The 14,518-nt window shown below is 45.5% G+C and overlaps 1 protein-coding gene across 1 annotated transcript in view; it reads left to right on the plus strand.

Annotated features, from left to right (window-relative positions):
* Nucleotides 1–2,887: 2,887 nt before the first annotated feature.
* The window catches only part of C4H6orf118 (chromosome 4 C6orf118 homolog), a 57,723-nt gene continuing 46,092 nt past the window's right edge, over nucleotides 2,888–14,518 (plus strand). Inside the window, 3 exon segments of the mRNA XM_050949110.1 lie at nucleotides 2,888–2,982; nucleotides 2,985–3,099; nucleotides 11,445–12,153. Coding sequence (XP_050805067.1) covers nucleotides 2,955–2,982; nucleotides 2,985–3,099; nucleotides 11,445–12,153 — 852 coding nt within the window. The 5' untranslated portion in view covers nucleotides 2,888–2,954.

The following is a 14,518-nucleotide window of genomic DNA, read 5'->3' on the forward strand; positions in this document are numbered from 1 at the left end:
GTCCTCTTAAAAAAACAGCAAATAACCCCAATCATCAGAATAACAGGCAACAGACTCAACTACCCGAGTTATTACATAAAGAATAATTTAGGATAGAATTTTTGAAGGCACTCACCATTGGCCTAGCTCTACTGCCAGTGATATTGCTAAAATCCCACCCTTCGGGGCCACAGTCAAGGTAAACTTGCGAGCGTAGTGTGTAATAGACCCCCCCCAAACACACACTTTTTATAATTTAAACAGTGACTTTACAATTTCTAAGAAAATATGAGCTATATTTAAGCCCCACCTATTCTACATAACCCAAGGACCATGACTTTTTTACAATTTTAATACACAAATTAACAAGCATAGTTTGCACGCTAAAGCTCAGAACCAATGGAGAACTTACGTTACCACTTGATACTTCACCTTTATGGAGTGCTGTATACTCCTGCAGCCCCTGCTGGTCCCACTCCATGTAGAAATGTTATCCAAAGTCATGAAATTGTCCCAGGAGGACTTCAGCAATCAGTAAACTTTTTCTAGTTCTGAGGTAAGTAGCTCAGTGGTTTGAGCATTGGCCTACTAAACCTAGGGTTGAGAGTTCAATCCTTAAGGGGACCATTTAGGGATCCAGGGCAAAAATCTGTCTGGGGATTGGTCCTGCTTTGAGCAGGCGGTTGGACTAGCTGACCTTCTGAGGTCCCTTCTAACCCTGATACTCTGATTGCTTTTGCAATAACTGGGCACTTTGCACCTAATACAGCCCCTCCTCCACTGCTGCCCCAGCTGAGGCTTCCGTAGCAAAAGCTCCATTAAAACAATGAGGAGAAATGCAAATACTTGCACTATAAACAGGCAGGTTGAGCTTTCCTTCACAGGTGTGATCCTAGAGTCTAGCCCTGCAAAGTGCTCCATCCTTCCCTGAGCCTAAGGACTGCATTTGTGCCTGGCCTTTCTGTGGACCACACAAGGAGGAGGTTTCAGGTCTCTCCCATGCAGTTGCACAAGGGCCAATCTGGCCTTTAGATAACATAGCTACCCCTGACAGTAAGCACCTGCTGAAGGAGGTTCTTAGTTGCTCTTCTATGAAAGATCCCTGAGATGGTCCTCTGGCAGTTTTAAATGATCAGAAGTTTATTAATGACCTAAGAATTGTATTCTTATTTCTTTTCATAGACTTATAGGCAGAATTGTGTAAACATGGGGTCTCATTCCATTTTGTTTGACTTAATAAAAGGAAATCTGGGCCAAATTGCACCTGATTTTGAAAAGGCATAACATCCACTGACGTCCTACTTCAGCCCCAAAGGAAAACATAAATCCATAGTGGTCAGATACCACAGTGATGGCTAATAATAACCTGGGTAAGACATTCAGACACCAGTTCCCACATTCCAACCATGGAACATTGCTTTAACAGCCAACCTGGGGCTGAATTTGTCTGGGTGGGGAGCAGTGGGGCTGTGGATAGGGGTAGGGCCAGAGGCTCCACTTGCATGCACATCCTTCAGTCCAGGATGTGGAGACACTGGTGCCATGGAGTTTTGTGCCATTGGGCTAAAGCAGCCTCCATGGAACAACTCTATAGCCTAGAGGGAAGATTCACTCCTCCCATCTATGCTGATACTTCGACTGAGCTCTGAATCCCTGAATTATGCCTTCAGGGCTTATATGATGTGTATGGACCCTCTGTGGTAGGGTGAATTTACCTTACTATGAATACATATTATTCAATAACAGAGTGAAAGTAAAGCAGGTGGGACTAGCAATGTGAACTTCTGTTTTAAACATGACTTTCAACATTAGAAATGTGCATCATGAACATGTTTTGGAATGATAATATCTATAAAATATGTAAAGTGGGTCTGGTTTCCTGACAGCCCAATGTGGTGGTTGCTGCAAACAAAAGTCTTGTGGCACTAACAATAGTTCTAAAAAGACTGCTTCGGCTGCTTTACTCTTTAAACAAACATAGTTTGAGGAATAGGGAATTAGCCGCAGGATATTGGTCAGTGCTTAAGTTGATCACGATTAAAAAAATGATGTTGCTTTAGCTGGCTTTGTGGCCACATACAGCATTACCAGCTGGGAAATATCAATTCTGGGCACAGACGGACAGTTTCAGTTTTATTCCAAACTATTACCAGATCCAACTGCCTCATGGATCCCATGCATGTAAATACTACAATTCCTTGGAAAGGGAATCTGGGCTGCTTTGTGCCAAATTGTAGAAATGGTATTGCCAATGAGAACAGCCATATTCCTGTTCTTCTGAGGTAGAGAAGAAAAATCAGTGCTGGGTGTAGTGTTCAGTAAGCCTCAGTCATCTGGTTTGTCAGGAGAAGGCAGCACAATGCTTATGTTAACACCACGAGCACTCGACTAGACTGACTTTGCTCAGGTTTCTGAGCATGCTCAGAGGATTAATACACAGGTATTAACATTGTCTCTACGTCACCAATGCATCTGCCCGCACAATGCCTGGCTCAAGCCAGGCCTAATAGCCCTCAATTACATGAGCACTAAGTTATTATTTAATGATTATTTATGATATGCTAGATGCGGTATCAGACTCAAAAACAAAGACAGTCTTTGATCCGAAGAGTTTAAATGATTGAGTGTGTACTTTTCAGGGGTGTTCTCTGTTTGCAAATATTGAACTCTGACAGCAGGAAGAAATAGGCTTTGCACAAGGTGTTAAGTGTATTCAGTATACAAAGGAGGACAGGCTATCGCTCCTTGGGATTCAGAATAGCTCCTAGGAATGTGTCCAACTGTCCAGTGTGTTTTAACAGATCAGTATTTCCAAACAAAAAACAATCAGGTTGGAATTTAAAATACCAGTCATCAATTGGCAACCTTGAGGTGAAAAAGGATTCCCACAAGGGAGGCGGTTTTGATTCCACAAGCTTGCTGGGCTCCACAGGGAAATACCCTTCCCTTCTGAGGTTCCCTTTGCAGCAGCCTGCATGGTTGCTCAGCAGCAGCAGCAGGAGCGAGGGGGTGGAAGGCAGAATGTTTAGCTGGTTTCCTTGGAAACAGCACCCGGTCGAAGGGAAGCAGTTATGCTGGATACACAGCGGAGCGAGTGCGAGCGGACGGCGGAGCCTTGACGTAAGTTATTGTTCTGCCATTCGGGCCCCTGCTGCAATGTGTCTCTCGTGGCTGGATTCTGTGGGAAAGTGCTTAGAGCAAATTGTTTTTAAAAAGCAACGCAGGTGCTGGGGTGGGTCCTGGAGGCCGTGCGCTGGGCCGTGCGGAATGAGCGAGTTACCACGAGAAGGTGCAGTGAAAGGGCGCTACAGAAAACCAACACAGTAGCCAACTTTCATGCGGTAAATAAGCACCGTGACTTTCACCATAAGCCAAAAATCAAGCTAATCCCATTTAAAACAAGGCCCAAACCTGCCAATCTCTAAGAATCCCAACACTCCATGTGACTAGATCCCTCTGGCCAGGGCCAGATTAACTCTCCTGTGGGCCTAGGGCTATTCGATTTTGTGAGGCCCCTGGGGGGTTGGAGTGCAGGAGGGGGCTCTGGGCTGAGGTACGGGGTTGGGATGCAGGAGTGGATGTGTGGGGTGCAAGCTCTGGCCAGGAGCTGCTTACCTCAGGTGGCTCCTGGTCAGCAGCACAGCGGGGCTAAGGTAGGATCCCCCAGAGTTGCCAAATCCACAGAAGCTAAGTGGAAATTGGGCTTGTTTTAGGCTGAGTTGGCTCGTATGTTGCATGGTGGCTAGCTTTTTGGCTTTCAGGGCTTTTACAGTACCTTGTAGTTTCTTGTTTGGCTCCCGGCCCTGGCCCACCCCTAGTCCCAGCCAATCAGAATGAGAGTTTGAATCAGGTGTTTTTGGCTCCAGTCCAGCTACAGCGTGTGTGCGCGTCTCCCAGTGTGCCTGACTGTGCGTGGCAGCGGTGCTAAGCATGTGTGCGCATCCCCTTCCCTGCCCGTGCCCCTGAACGCTCCTTGCCCATGAGGAGGGGTGGCAGGGTGCCGAGGCTCAGGGACTAGTGACTGGCCCTCAGCACAGAAACTTGCCGCCGGCTGGATGAAAAGAAGCAGCAGGCCCCATCCAGCACATGGGCATGCGGTGCCACCCCTTAGTCCAAGGCCCTGGGATGCAGCCCCCTAAAGCCACTGCAGTAATCCGACCCTGCCCCCAGCGTGCTGTCTGGGACTGTGGTGGTCCCACTGTGCATCCCTGACTCTGTCCCCCCTTCCTTGCCCCTGCTTGCCAGGGGCTGATAAAAAAAAAACAGAAGCAACAAGCTGCAACAAGCTACAGGCCAAAAACTAGCCAACAAGCAACTCTCACAACCCAATTAAGCCAAAACCAAAACCAAACCCAAAGTCTGCGTTTTTTTCCGCAGGTTTGGCATGTCTGAAAATGAACTGTGCTTTCAGTTTACTCAAGCCCGAGAAGCAAAGCAGGACTACTACCATTCATTATTCAATACCAGCCATGTGGTTGGTGCTGTCCCCGCCTGCAGGTATATGGGATCTTGGGGAGCAATTACCACACAGCTGGGGTTCCAATTAATTTCTTTATTAAAGGAAAAAAAAGGAAGTGGTGGGAATTTAATAATGAAATACGATGGGATGGGGTGTATAGGGTGTTTACAATAGACAACGATGGGGGGGGTTCTTATTGAACAGTGTAGGGAGTTCTAATAGTGGGCTACAGCAAGGGGGGGTCAGCACAATGGAATACAGTACAGTCAATAAGCAACTCTAGATACAGTGTGGAAATGCAAAGCGTACCCAAAAGAAATGCAAAATAAAATGGTAGCTTCTATATGAGTTAATAGCTAGATACACAATGTAACACAGTGGCATCAATGTAAATACAAAGTATATCAGAAAAGTGGAGGCAACCAATGGGGTGTTATAATTACAAGTAAAATGTGAGTTACAGTACAACAATACAATATCAATATAAAGGCTGGGTCAAGAAACAGGAGGGGGGAGGAGTGAGTGATTAGTGGTATGCAGACGAGCGGCTGGAAGCAGCGAGAGACTCTGAAGCCCTGCAGGGTGAGGACAACAGAGCAGTGTGATGGTGATCTTCGGTAGGGGAGGGGCAGCGGAGAAGTGTAAAGAAGGGCTAGAGAGAGGTTTAAGCGACAAGCGGACACCAAAAACAAAGGTAAAAAAAACAGCAAAGGGTTTGGGAAGTTTCACAGGGGGAGAAGCAGCAAGGGGTTTGGGAAGTTTGGAGGGTGATGCAGACGCGGGGGGGGGGGGGAGGGAAGCAGCAAGGAGTTGGGAAGTTCGAAGAGAGTGCAGATGCGGGGGAAAAACCAGCAAAGGGTTATAACAGGGAGACACGGAGGAGCACACAGAGGGGGAGATTGGAGCGGGGGAAAAACAGACACGGGAAAGTTCAGGGAGAGATCGGGACAGCAGGAAGGCGAATTTAAGCAGCAAAAAACCTTATCTATCTTAACCAACGACTAGGCAAAACAACAAATATCACAATTCTAAGCAAAGCTATAACAAGCAACTATACGGAGCAACAAAACAGCAGACTATAACAAGGCAGGTGAACTTACAAGCTCTACAATCTTAACAAACTATGACTTATTAAACTAAAAAAAACAAGACCTATGGTGCACCTTATGCTATGGGGAGGTTACAGAGGGCAGAGTGGTATGTGTCCAGGACCCAGCTCCCAAGGAAGCCAAGGGATGGTGGCTACAGCGGTGGATACAGCTGAAAGCAGAGAGCCCCAAGGCAAAGCCCACAGGAGCAGAGCTTAGCAGTGGCACAAACTTATTTTTAGCGGCAAAGAGCCCTGGAGTTTAAGAGAGGTTTTAAGACACGGACCAAGGTTTCGCTTGAGTCTGTGTGCTGGGGAAACAGAGCCAGCAGCTAAAATAATAAAATAAAAGTATAGAAAGTTTTACAGAGGGATTCTTACCAGTCCCCAAGGCAGCAGCAAAGGCAGAAGCAGCAGCAACATCAGAAGAGGCAAGGAGGGCTCTCAGGTAGCAATTCGTTCTTCGTGGGGGGGGGCGTTCAAAAAACGGAGGTACGCTCAAAAATAAAACGAGAGCGGAGAAAGGACCCCCCAGAACCCCTGGCTGATCAGACCAGGCAGCAATGCAGGAACCTTTCTGAGGTGTGTTTCAAAAATGTCTGGTTTTAAAGGCAAACTTGGGCAGTTTCCCACCAGTAATCCTGATAGGCTCCCTCTGTCACAGGGGAGGAGGCACAGGGAAAAAACTGAAGGTAAGCCCAGAGACATGCCTGGACATAGTCCTGTGCAATAGGTGACTCAAGAGCACGAGGCCTATGACTCATGCCCAGGATCTTAAAAACACAATAGGTCTTGCAGCTCTGGACATTGCCTACCCTACACCAAGCCCAGGCTCAACGAGGTGATAACAGGACTAACCCTTTGAACAGGGCAGTGGTCCCACTTAGCACACAGCACAAGTGGCCATCCCTTTGAGAAGGGCAATGGCTCTTGTTAAACAACTTAAGGGGCCCTCCCTTTGAGAAGGGCAGTGGCCCTGGTAAACAACTTAACAGCCAGGGAAGGGCGGCCACAGGAGAACAGAAAACAAAATGGAGTCTGGGGACAGCTGTAAGAAACAAAATGGAATAGGGGATAGCTGTAACAGACAGGTGCTACGTAAACCATAACGGCAGATGCAGGGTCCCGACCTGCTCCTAGCTTCGCTGCGATAAATATGGAGTCAGGGCCAGCTTTAGGACGGGCGGGGCCCTATTCGAAAGAGCTGTCGCCGACATACCGCCGAAGACGGCGGCAATTCGGCAGCAGCTCAATCAGTTGCTGCTGTTTCCGGCGGCACTTTGGCAGAGGGTGCAGAGCCCCTCTTCCGGACGCTGTGGGGCCCTTTTAGGCGAGGGGCCCAATTCCCGGGAATCAGCTTACAGTGTCAGAGCATGATCCAACAAGGCTCTGAGCAGCACTTGGGGTTGAGAACACTCAGAGGGTTGAGAACACTCAGAGGCTCTCAAGAACAGGCTGGGAACAGGCATAAGTAACCTTGTAAAAGAACTACGTGAGTTTTGCACAGGAAAGGCCCCAGGCTCTGCAGTCTGGAGCTATAATGTAGTATTGTATTATAATGTACTGTTGTACAATGTACTATTTTGGACAAATACTGTAGAATATTATAAAACACATTTATTTACACTGTTGCTTGTTCTTTTTTAATTATAGCATGAGGTAGTAGAGAGCCCTTATATTTGTTTCCTAATACTGTCCATTGTAATGGATTCTGGGGACCTGTTCTCTAAGAAACATTAGCACGTCCGTCGTTTGACATTCAGAAGGGGGAGATCCCCTCATGCTACAAAAGTGCCTTTTCTGTGTCTGGTTACAGTCTGTTGAGATTTAGCTAAGGACTTGTCCACAAGAACAATGAGTTTGTGGCAAGCTGGGGTGTCAGTCTGCTCTGCACTAGCCTGCTGTGGTCTGACTGTCCCTCAGCACTCTGCTGATGCGCATTCCCCGGTTTTTTATGATGTGCTTTGAGCTAGTCCCATTTCAAAGAGGACTAGCTCAAAGCGCTCTGCCGAGCTGCTAACACACATCAGCAGGATGCTGACAGACAATCAGACCCCAGCAGGCTAGTACAGCGCACACTCACGCCCCTGCTTGCCATGAACAACTACAAGAATTTTTCTTGTAGACAAGCTCTTAAAAATCACCATTTCCCTCCTCTCCTGTCTCTCCTCTGGAACATTTTGCCAAATGTTTTGGCTCAAATCACTAAATATTCGGAAGAGTTCAGCCTTGTCACTCTCACTGCACTAGGAATACCAGTGACCTGCCAGAGCAGCAGCAGCACTGTGGGTAGGGGAATGGAGAGAGCCCGGCTGGGCTGCCTGGACAACCCCTTCTTCTTTCCTTACACTCCCAGGCCAGCACATAGTCCCAGCTTCTGTTGGGCGAGAGGGAGTCAGACCAGGCTCCTCTGTTTGCCAAGAACTGGGAATGGGTGACAGGGATGGATCACTTGATAATTACCTGTTCTGCGCATTCCTTCTGGAGCACCAGGCATTGGCCACTATTGGAAGACAGGATACTGGACTAGACAGACCTTTGGTCTGACCCAGTACGGATGTTCTATAAATAAATAATTGGAGATATCCTATCTCCTAGAACTGGATGGGACCTTGAAAGGTCATTGAGTCCAGCCCCCTGCCTTCACTAGCAGGACCAAGTACTGATTTTTGCCACAGATCCCTAAGTGGCCCCCTCAAGGATTGAGCTCACAACCCTGGGTTTAGCAGGCCAATGTTCAAACCACTGAGCTATCCCTCCCCTTCTTATGTTCCTCTGTAAATATGCCCTAGACCCTGCACATGTTTTTAGCAGCCTATATCTTGTGGGACACCATCTGGGTAGGAGCTCCCTGAATTCCCAAGTAAGGAGGGGCAAGGGAGATGAGCCATGCTCCCACCCACCTTTAGTACTATAGTATATTTTCCCATAGGGCCCCTACCTCATTCAGTATACAGGACAGACTCACAAGGGGGGGAGTGAATTAAGTTTGCACAGACAGTCCTAACTTAATTCTGGCATTTCTTAATCTTAACTTTTGTGTGCTTGAATTTGCAACCTTAATAATGTTCTTTAATATAGTTTGTTGTATGTAATTTCCTATATTATAACAATGCCCAGAGGTCCGATCTGTACCCCTTTGTGCTAAGTTTTGTACAAGCACATTCAAAGACACAGTTCCTGCTCCAGAGCATTTAGAATCTAAAATCAGATTAGAATCTCAACTTGCCTCCTTGTAACAAAATGCAATGGGCCAAGTTCAGATGGGATATGTAAGTTAGATCCCCTTTCTTTAGTTTAGGTTCCCTTTAAGCTATTTGTACACACTGATGTCTAAAGGATTCTACATTGATGTACCGTGTATACCATGGAGCCTGGAATGAGATGTAAAAGGTGTAAACCAAAGTAAGGGAGGAGGTAATTAATGAACATCTTTTAACTCTTTGAGGTGCAAATTACAATAGCACACACTCCAGACACCAGGCGAGTGGGTGTAAGTAGCTCTATGGCTGCTCTGTTTAGTGTAAGGGAATCTAATTTACATTTCCTGACTGAATGTGCCCCTGTGAGTCTACATAAATAAGTTTAGAAAGAGTCTAGAGGGATTCTAAGTTGGCATATCATAAACTTTGAGGGATCTGTATGAAAGCATAGGTTTGCTTCCACTTAGACTCCCTCTAGACTTTTTTACTTACCTGTGACTCTGGTCCAATGAGTGGATTTCATTGCTATATTTAGTATAAAACTGGGTGTTAATTTAATCAAGGCGTTGGATTGGTTAAATATGCCAGGACTTCTCTTAATTGTGTGAATTTAGTGATCCTGAAAAACTGAAGTTCCCTTTTTTTTTTTTAAAAATCCACATACCAGGTGCAGCATAGGCAGCAGTAATGAACATTTCTCCACACTGCCCTACTATTGCGCCTCAAATCTGACCCGGAGGAGATGACCTTCAGGGTTAGTTCAGTCTCCAAAGTCACAGAAGAACTGTGGGCTACCATGATTCTGCCCCACAGGGAACTAAAAAGACAAACTTGTGAGCATGCTCTGATCTCAGCCGAGCTCTATACTCTCCTTGGGCCCTCCCCTGACTGCACATGGGAGTACTGCACTGTAATGGCTAGAGGCTGCCAGACCTTTTCTGCCTCCCTACATGCACCCATCCTACTGGTCACTCTGTTGTGCTGCAGGAGAAAATAAAAGCATCTGCTACAAAGGGGTTTGGTTTTGTTTATTTAAAGAAACAAGCTGGGATTTAATTGATGATAGATAACCCCATTAATCCTTCCTTTCCAGCTGTCATAGCTTCTCCCCTTCCATAAACCTTGCAGTGTGCTCTTTTCTCTCTCATGTGCTTTTACAACAAAATCATGACCTTATAAGAACATTCAGTTCAATCCCTCCACACAAGTCTGTCCAGATAACAATTAAGCTGTTTTAGAATTAGAAGTGAATTAGAATTGGCTTTTTAAAAAGAAAAGAAGAATGTAAACCTTGGGGGGTGGGAGGGCAGGGGGAGTATTGGGTGTTTTGTCACTTTCTCATATCAATTTACTATCATGGAAAATTGTAACCAAGCCATGGCAAATCTCCTTTTTAAAAAACGTGTCCCACACTCTGCCAGGCCTAGCCCCAAACAAGGGGTGGCCACAGACAGTACCAATGTGTCACGTCGTGTTATGTTAGATGGCGCAGTGATTGAACCATGTTTAAATCTGATTTTCAAACTTTGTCATATGGCCAGCAAAGATGGTGGGGGGGCCCAGCGCATACTTCTGCAAAGCCTGGTTTGTCCACCAGATTTGTTGGGTAAATGCCAACCTACATATAGTGACGAAAAAGCTGTGATAACTGGCTGCTGTGTATGGAGTCAAACCATGTTAGAGCTATACTCAAAAACCAAATTGAGTAGCTTACGCTCCTGCATATGCAAAATATTTCTTCTTCTAACATGTCTAGCTTGGCTGCTCAAACTGTATTAGATGAACTTTTTGCTGCAACTGAGTTTAAACTTAAGCACCTTAGTTACACTTGGTTGTTTAGCTACTGTAGACTGAATCTCACACTGGGTGTAGTGCTAAGGGCCTGATCCTGCAAGCTTTCATGACTACACATGTTTAACTGTAAGCACATGAGTAATATTATTGAAATCAGTGGGACTACTCTTGTGTTTAAAGTTAAGCAAAGGCATAAATAGATGTAGGATTAGGGCTTTATGCACAGCTCTCCCACATTGCTTCCTGATGAACTACACAGACATCCTCTGTCAGATGCTTTGCAGAAATGGCATTTTCCTGAGTGACCTCAAAAGAGACCACGACAGGACAGTGATCTGATTTAAAACGTAACTTTGAAACAGAATGTGAGTGACAATCAGATGTGTTACAAAAGCCTTTTTTTTTTTTTTAAACAAAAAACACTCAATTCCTCTCTGCAAAAAATCAGGAAATTCCTCTCTGTTTTCCATGTCACCAATATTTTTGGCAACTCTTGGAATTATTTCTTATAGTTTTCCCCAGATCACTGTGTTTGCAGTCTATCTCACTGTAGAGTCTAAAGTCATTCAAGGATCCTACAAAAATTCCCAACACAACTGGCACCTACAGGTATGGTTGTAGGGATGAGATCAGCAATTTACTGGGCCTGGAGAATGGATTTAGACTTTTAGCCCTATAGGTGGTACTCCCAGCTCAAGATTGAGGCATGCTGAATGGGGCACATTGTGAGGAAGTCATGCTGAATTTGACACGACTGCTTCCTATGCTGTTTAATTTCATACTTCATGGGCTTGGCTATCCAAGGCACTAATTTCACTTAAAATATTTTATTATGAAGCTAGAAGAGCTGAGGCATATGTTCAATGTTTTTCTCAACTAAAACTATACTACTTTTTCTTGTTTTCTGTGATATAATCATCAGTTTTACTATGGCGGAAAGCAAGCAAGCGAGGAGCCTGACTCATCTTTTAGATGGCTTGGAAAAGGCTCACAGAGCCGATGTTCAACTTTACACCTCAGGGCACTTAAACCATAACAATCTTTGTAAGCCCCGAGAGAATGTAAAACCGGGATATTGGGACAGTGCCAAGAAACCAGCAAGTTTCATGACAGAAAGAAAGCAACTCCCAGCTCAAAATATATGCAAGGAGACAGCCAAGAAGATGAAAAATAGTTTGACTGATTTCACCCCCAGCACCACACAGGTTCCAGTACTTGCCAAATCTGCCTTTTCTATCTATAGACACTCTCAGGCACTCATGGCCAGTGTTGATCACCCAGTGAATGGCCCATTAACTTCTACTCCTTTGGAAAAGCAGCTGAAAGAGCTTAAAAAGAAAATAGAGGAGGAAACGGACAAACTCAAAAAGCCACTTAGAAGAGAAGAGTTAGATGTGCCAGAGATGAAGGTGTTGAAGTACAAGCCAGTTAAGAACAGCCGACGTTGTGCTGCTGAAGTTACTAAGGATGAGTACCAGTTTATGCCTTCATATTTGGCTGGAGTGACTAAAACTGATCAGTTTAACAAGTTTTTACATTTTCAGAGGGATTTCATTGCCAAGCACGATCTGCTAGAGAATGACATCACTGGGAGCAAAGCATCAGAGCGGCATGAAAGGAAGTTGGCTCAGGTAAGGAAAAGCATCTCAATAATTATTACAAAAACAACACATCCTTCCCCCCACCCATCACCACCTCCACCTCCCCCCAGATCCTACAAATCTTCTAAACTGGACAGGGTAAGAAATGATAAATCTGATCATTGCTATATGAGAGCCCCACTCGTAGCCAAGGAGTTAAAGTAAGAGATTCATTTGGTAGTAGTTAGAGACAGAAAAGACTTGTTAGATTCTCATTTGGGCACTGAACTGCAATGCTGGGTCACCTAACAGCTGATTAATACTGCTGTGAGCAGGGAAATGTATTTCTGTCTGGGCACATGAGAGAATTATTTTTACAAGGGCTTGTGTCCCTTGATCCTTTTCATGGTGCGCAGGGGTGTGAGGGTGGGTACAAATTTGTTCTAGGCCAAGGAAGAGTCATAGCACAGGCTGACAGTGTGTTAGTATTGGTCCCACTGACCATACATAGCATGGAGTCTTTCTCAGAAGCACAGGGTATCGGCTAAACCTGATCTTGCTCTTGAGTTCCTGCTGTTAAGTTTAATAATACAGGCTGCCAGTGATTACTAACCATGATTTGATTTGGGATGAGGCTTTGGGCTTTGCAAACTGGCTGAGTCCAGCTGGGCACTCTATTCAGCTTGAATCAAGAGAGAGTTTGGGAGGTGATGTAGCCAAGCTTTTTGCATCCACCCTTCAATGCAAGTGGTCTCCCACTCTAAAACTGGCCTTGATTAAGGGTGTCCAGCTTGGACATGAATCTCAGAATGGGATGAAGATGGTACTAGCTGAGGTTCTCTGGTGCACCATAGAATCCCTGCTTGCACTGCAGCATTCAAGTCACCAACACTAATTGTTGTACATTCTTGGAACCCACCAGGTTGCAGCGGACTCTAAGGAGGGATGCTGTTTTGCTGATTGGCCACTCTACTGATGGGCCGGGGGACTTTAGATAGCTTAGTTGTCCTTGGTGATTGATACAATGGCTCCTAATTGTCTTCTCTGTCAGCTTTGTCTGCCTAGGTCACCGTGGTATTCAGAAGCCTTGGGAATGATGCAGTAGGCAGGGAGATAACTAGAGAGCTAAAAGTACTATGGCAGAAATAGAAATCTGTCTGACTGCAGCATACAAGGTTTTTGAAATGTTATCCTGTGGCTGTGCAAGAGGCAAAGCTCCCCCTCCCCCAATTTACACACTAGCTATTTTATAAGAGTACCGCAGGTAGGTGATCAGCGGTATTTGCAGACAGAGAGTTGAGCTTAACAGGCCAGTGAGTAGTGATGACTGCTCGGCAGAGAGGGAGACTGATAGTCCAGGCTTGAAAGAGGCAGCAGTGAGAGCATTGAGCAAATGGCATGTTGGCAATGAAATGGGTGATGAACAGCTAAGGAAAGGAGTGCTCCCACTTCCTGGATGCCTCCAACCTACTGCAGCAGCCGCACTAGGACAAAGTGTAAATTTCTAGTAAGAGGGCCAAATGCTTGAGGATGGATAACCACCACCAGACCTTTGGCTCCTCTGAAATACAAGCTGCTATGCTGAGAGAATTGGCTAAGAAGTTGGTTACTTCCACTTGCAATACGTGTTCCTAGAGCAGTGGTTCCTAAACTGGGGTTCATGAACCCATGGGGGTTGACAAAATGTTACAGAGGGTTCTTGGGGAAAATCTTCCCTAATGGCGGACAGAGCCATAGGGACCCCAGGCAGCACGGGGCCAGCAGCTCGGAGCCTTGGTGACTTCCAAAAGCTAAGCAGATCAAAGCAATCATATCTATCACACTGAGGAGATTTAAACTTCAAGACTCCTTATATGAAATAGAAAGGGAGGTGGCTATTTTTTGCTGTTTTTAAAATTAAATAGGCAGCTAGAGGTGTTTTTAAATTATTATGAAGAACAAGTTTAAGCTTTGTTGTAACATGCACTGTTTGCCTGGACTGCTCAAGACCTGAATGCTTGTGTAGGAGGAACTCTTTGAGTTGGCTTCTTAAATACCTTCATGCTGTTTTACATCTGATACTCCTTGATGAAACATAGGAGCCAGAGGCACCAGTATGGTGGGGTGACCAGGGTCATTTGCAGCCCCGAAGTTGGCACCCCCCCTGTGGGTCCCTCCTCTTTTTTTCCAGTGGCCCCTATGCCACCCCTTTTCCGGCAGTGCCCTCCCAGGCCCCAGGTTGCATGGGGGCTTTGCCACCACAGCCTTTTTTTCTACTGGCGCCTCTGATAGGAGCCTTGTCTTGTAACAGGCTTAATCAAAATTGATACAAGCTACAAAAGTGAGATCTTGGAAGAGTGTTGCCATTTTCATAATGTAATAAAAATCCTGTAATAATTAATAATAATAAATAGTGTGTAATAAGCATGTCATAAAA

This window comes from Gopherus flavomarginatus, chromosome 4, assembly GCF_025201925.1.
Source record: "Gopherus flavomarginatus isolate rGopFla2 chromosome 4, rGopFla2.mat.asm, whole genome shotgun sequence".
In the NCBI taxonomy this organism is placed as follows: domain Eukaryota; kingdom Metazoa; phylum Chordata; order Testudines; family Testudinidae; genus Gopherus; species Gopherus flavomarginatus.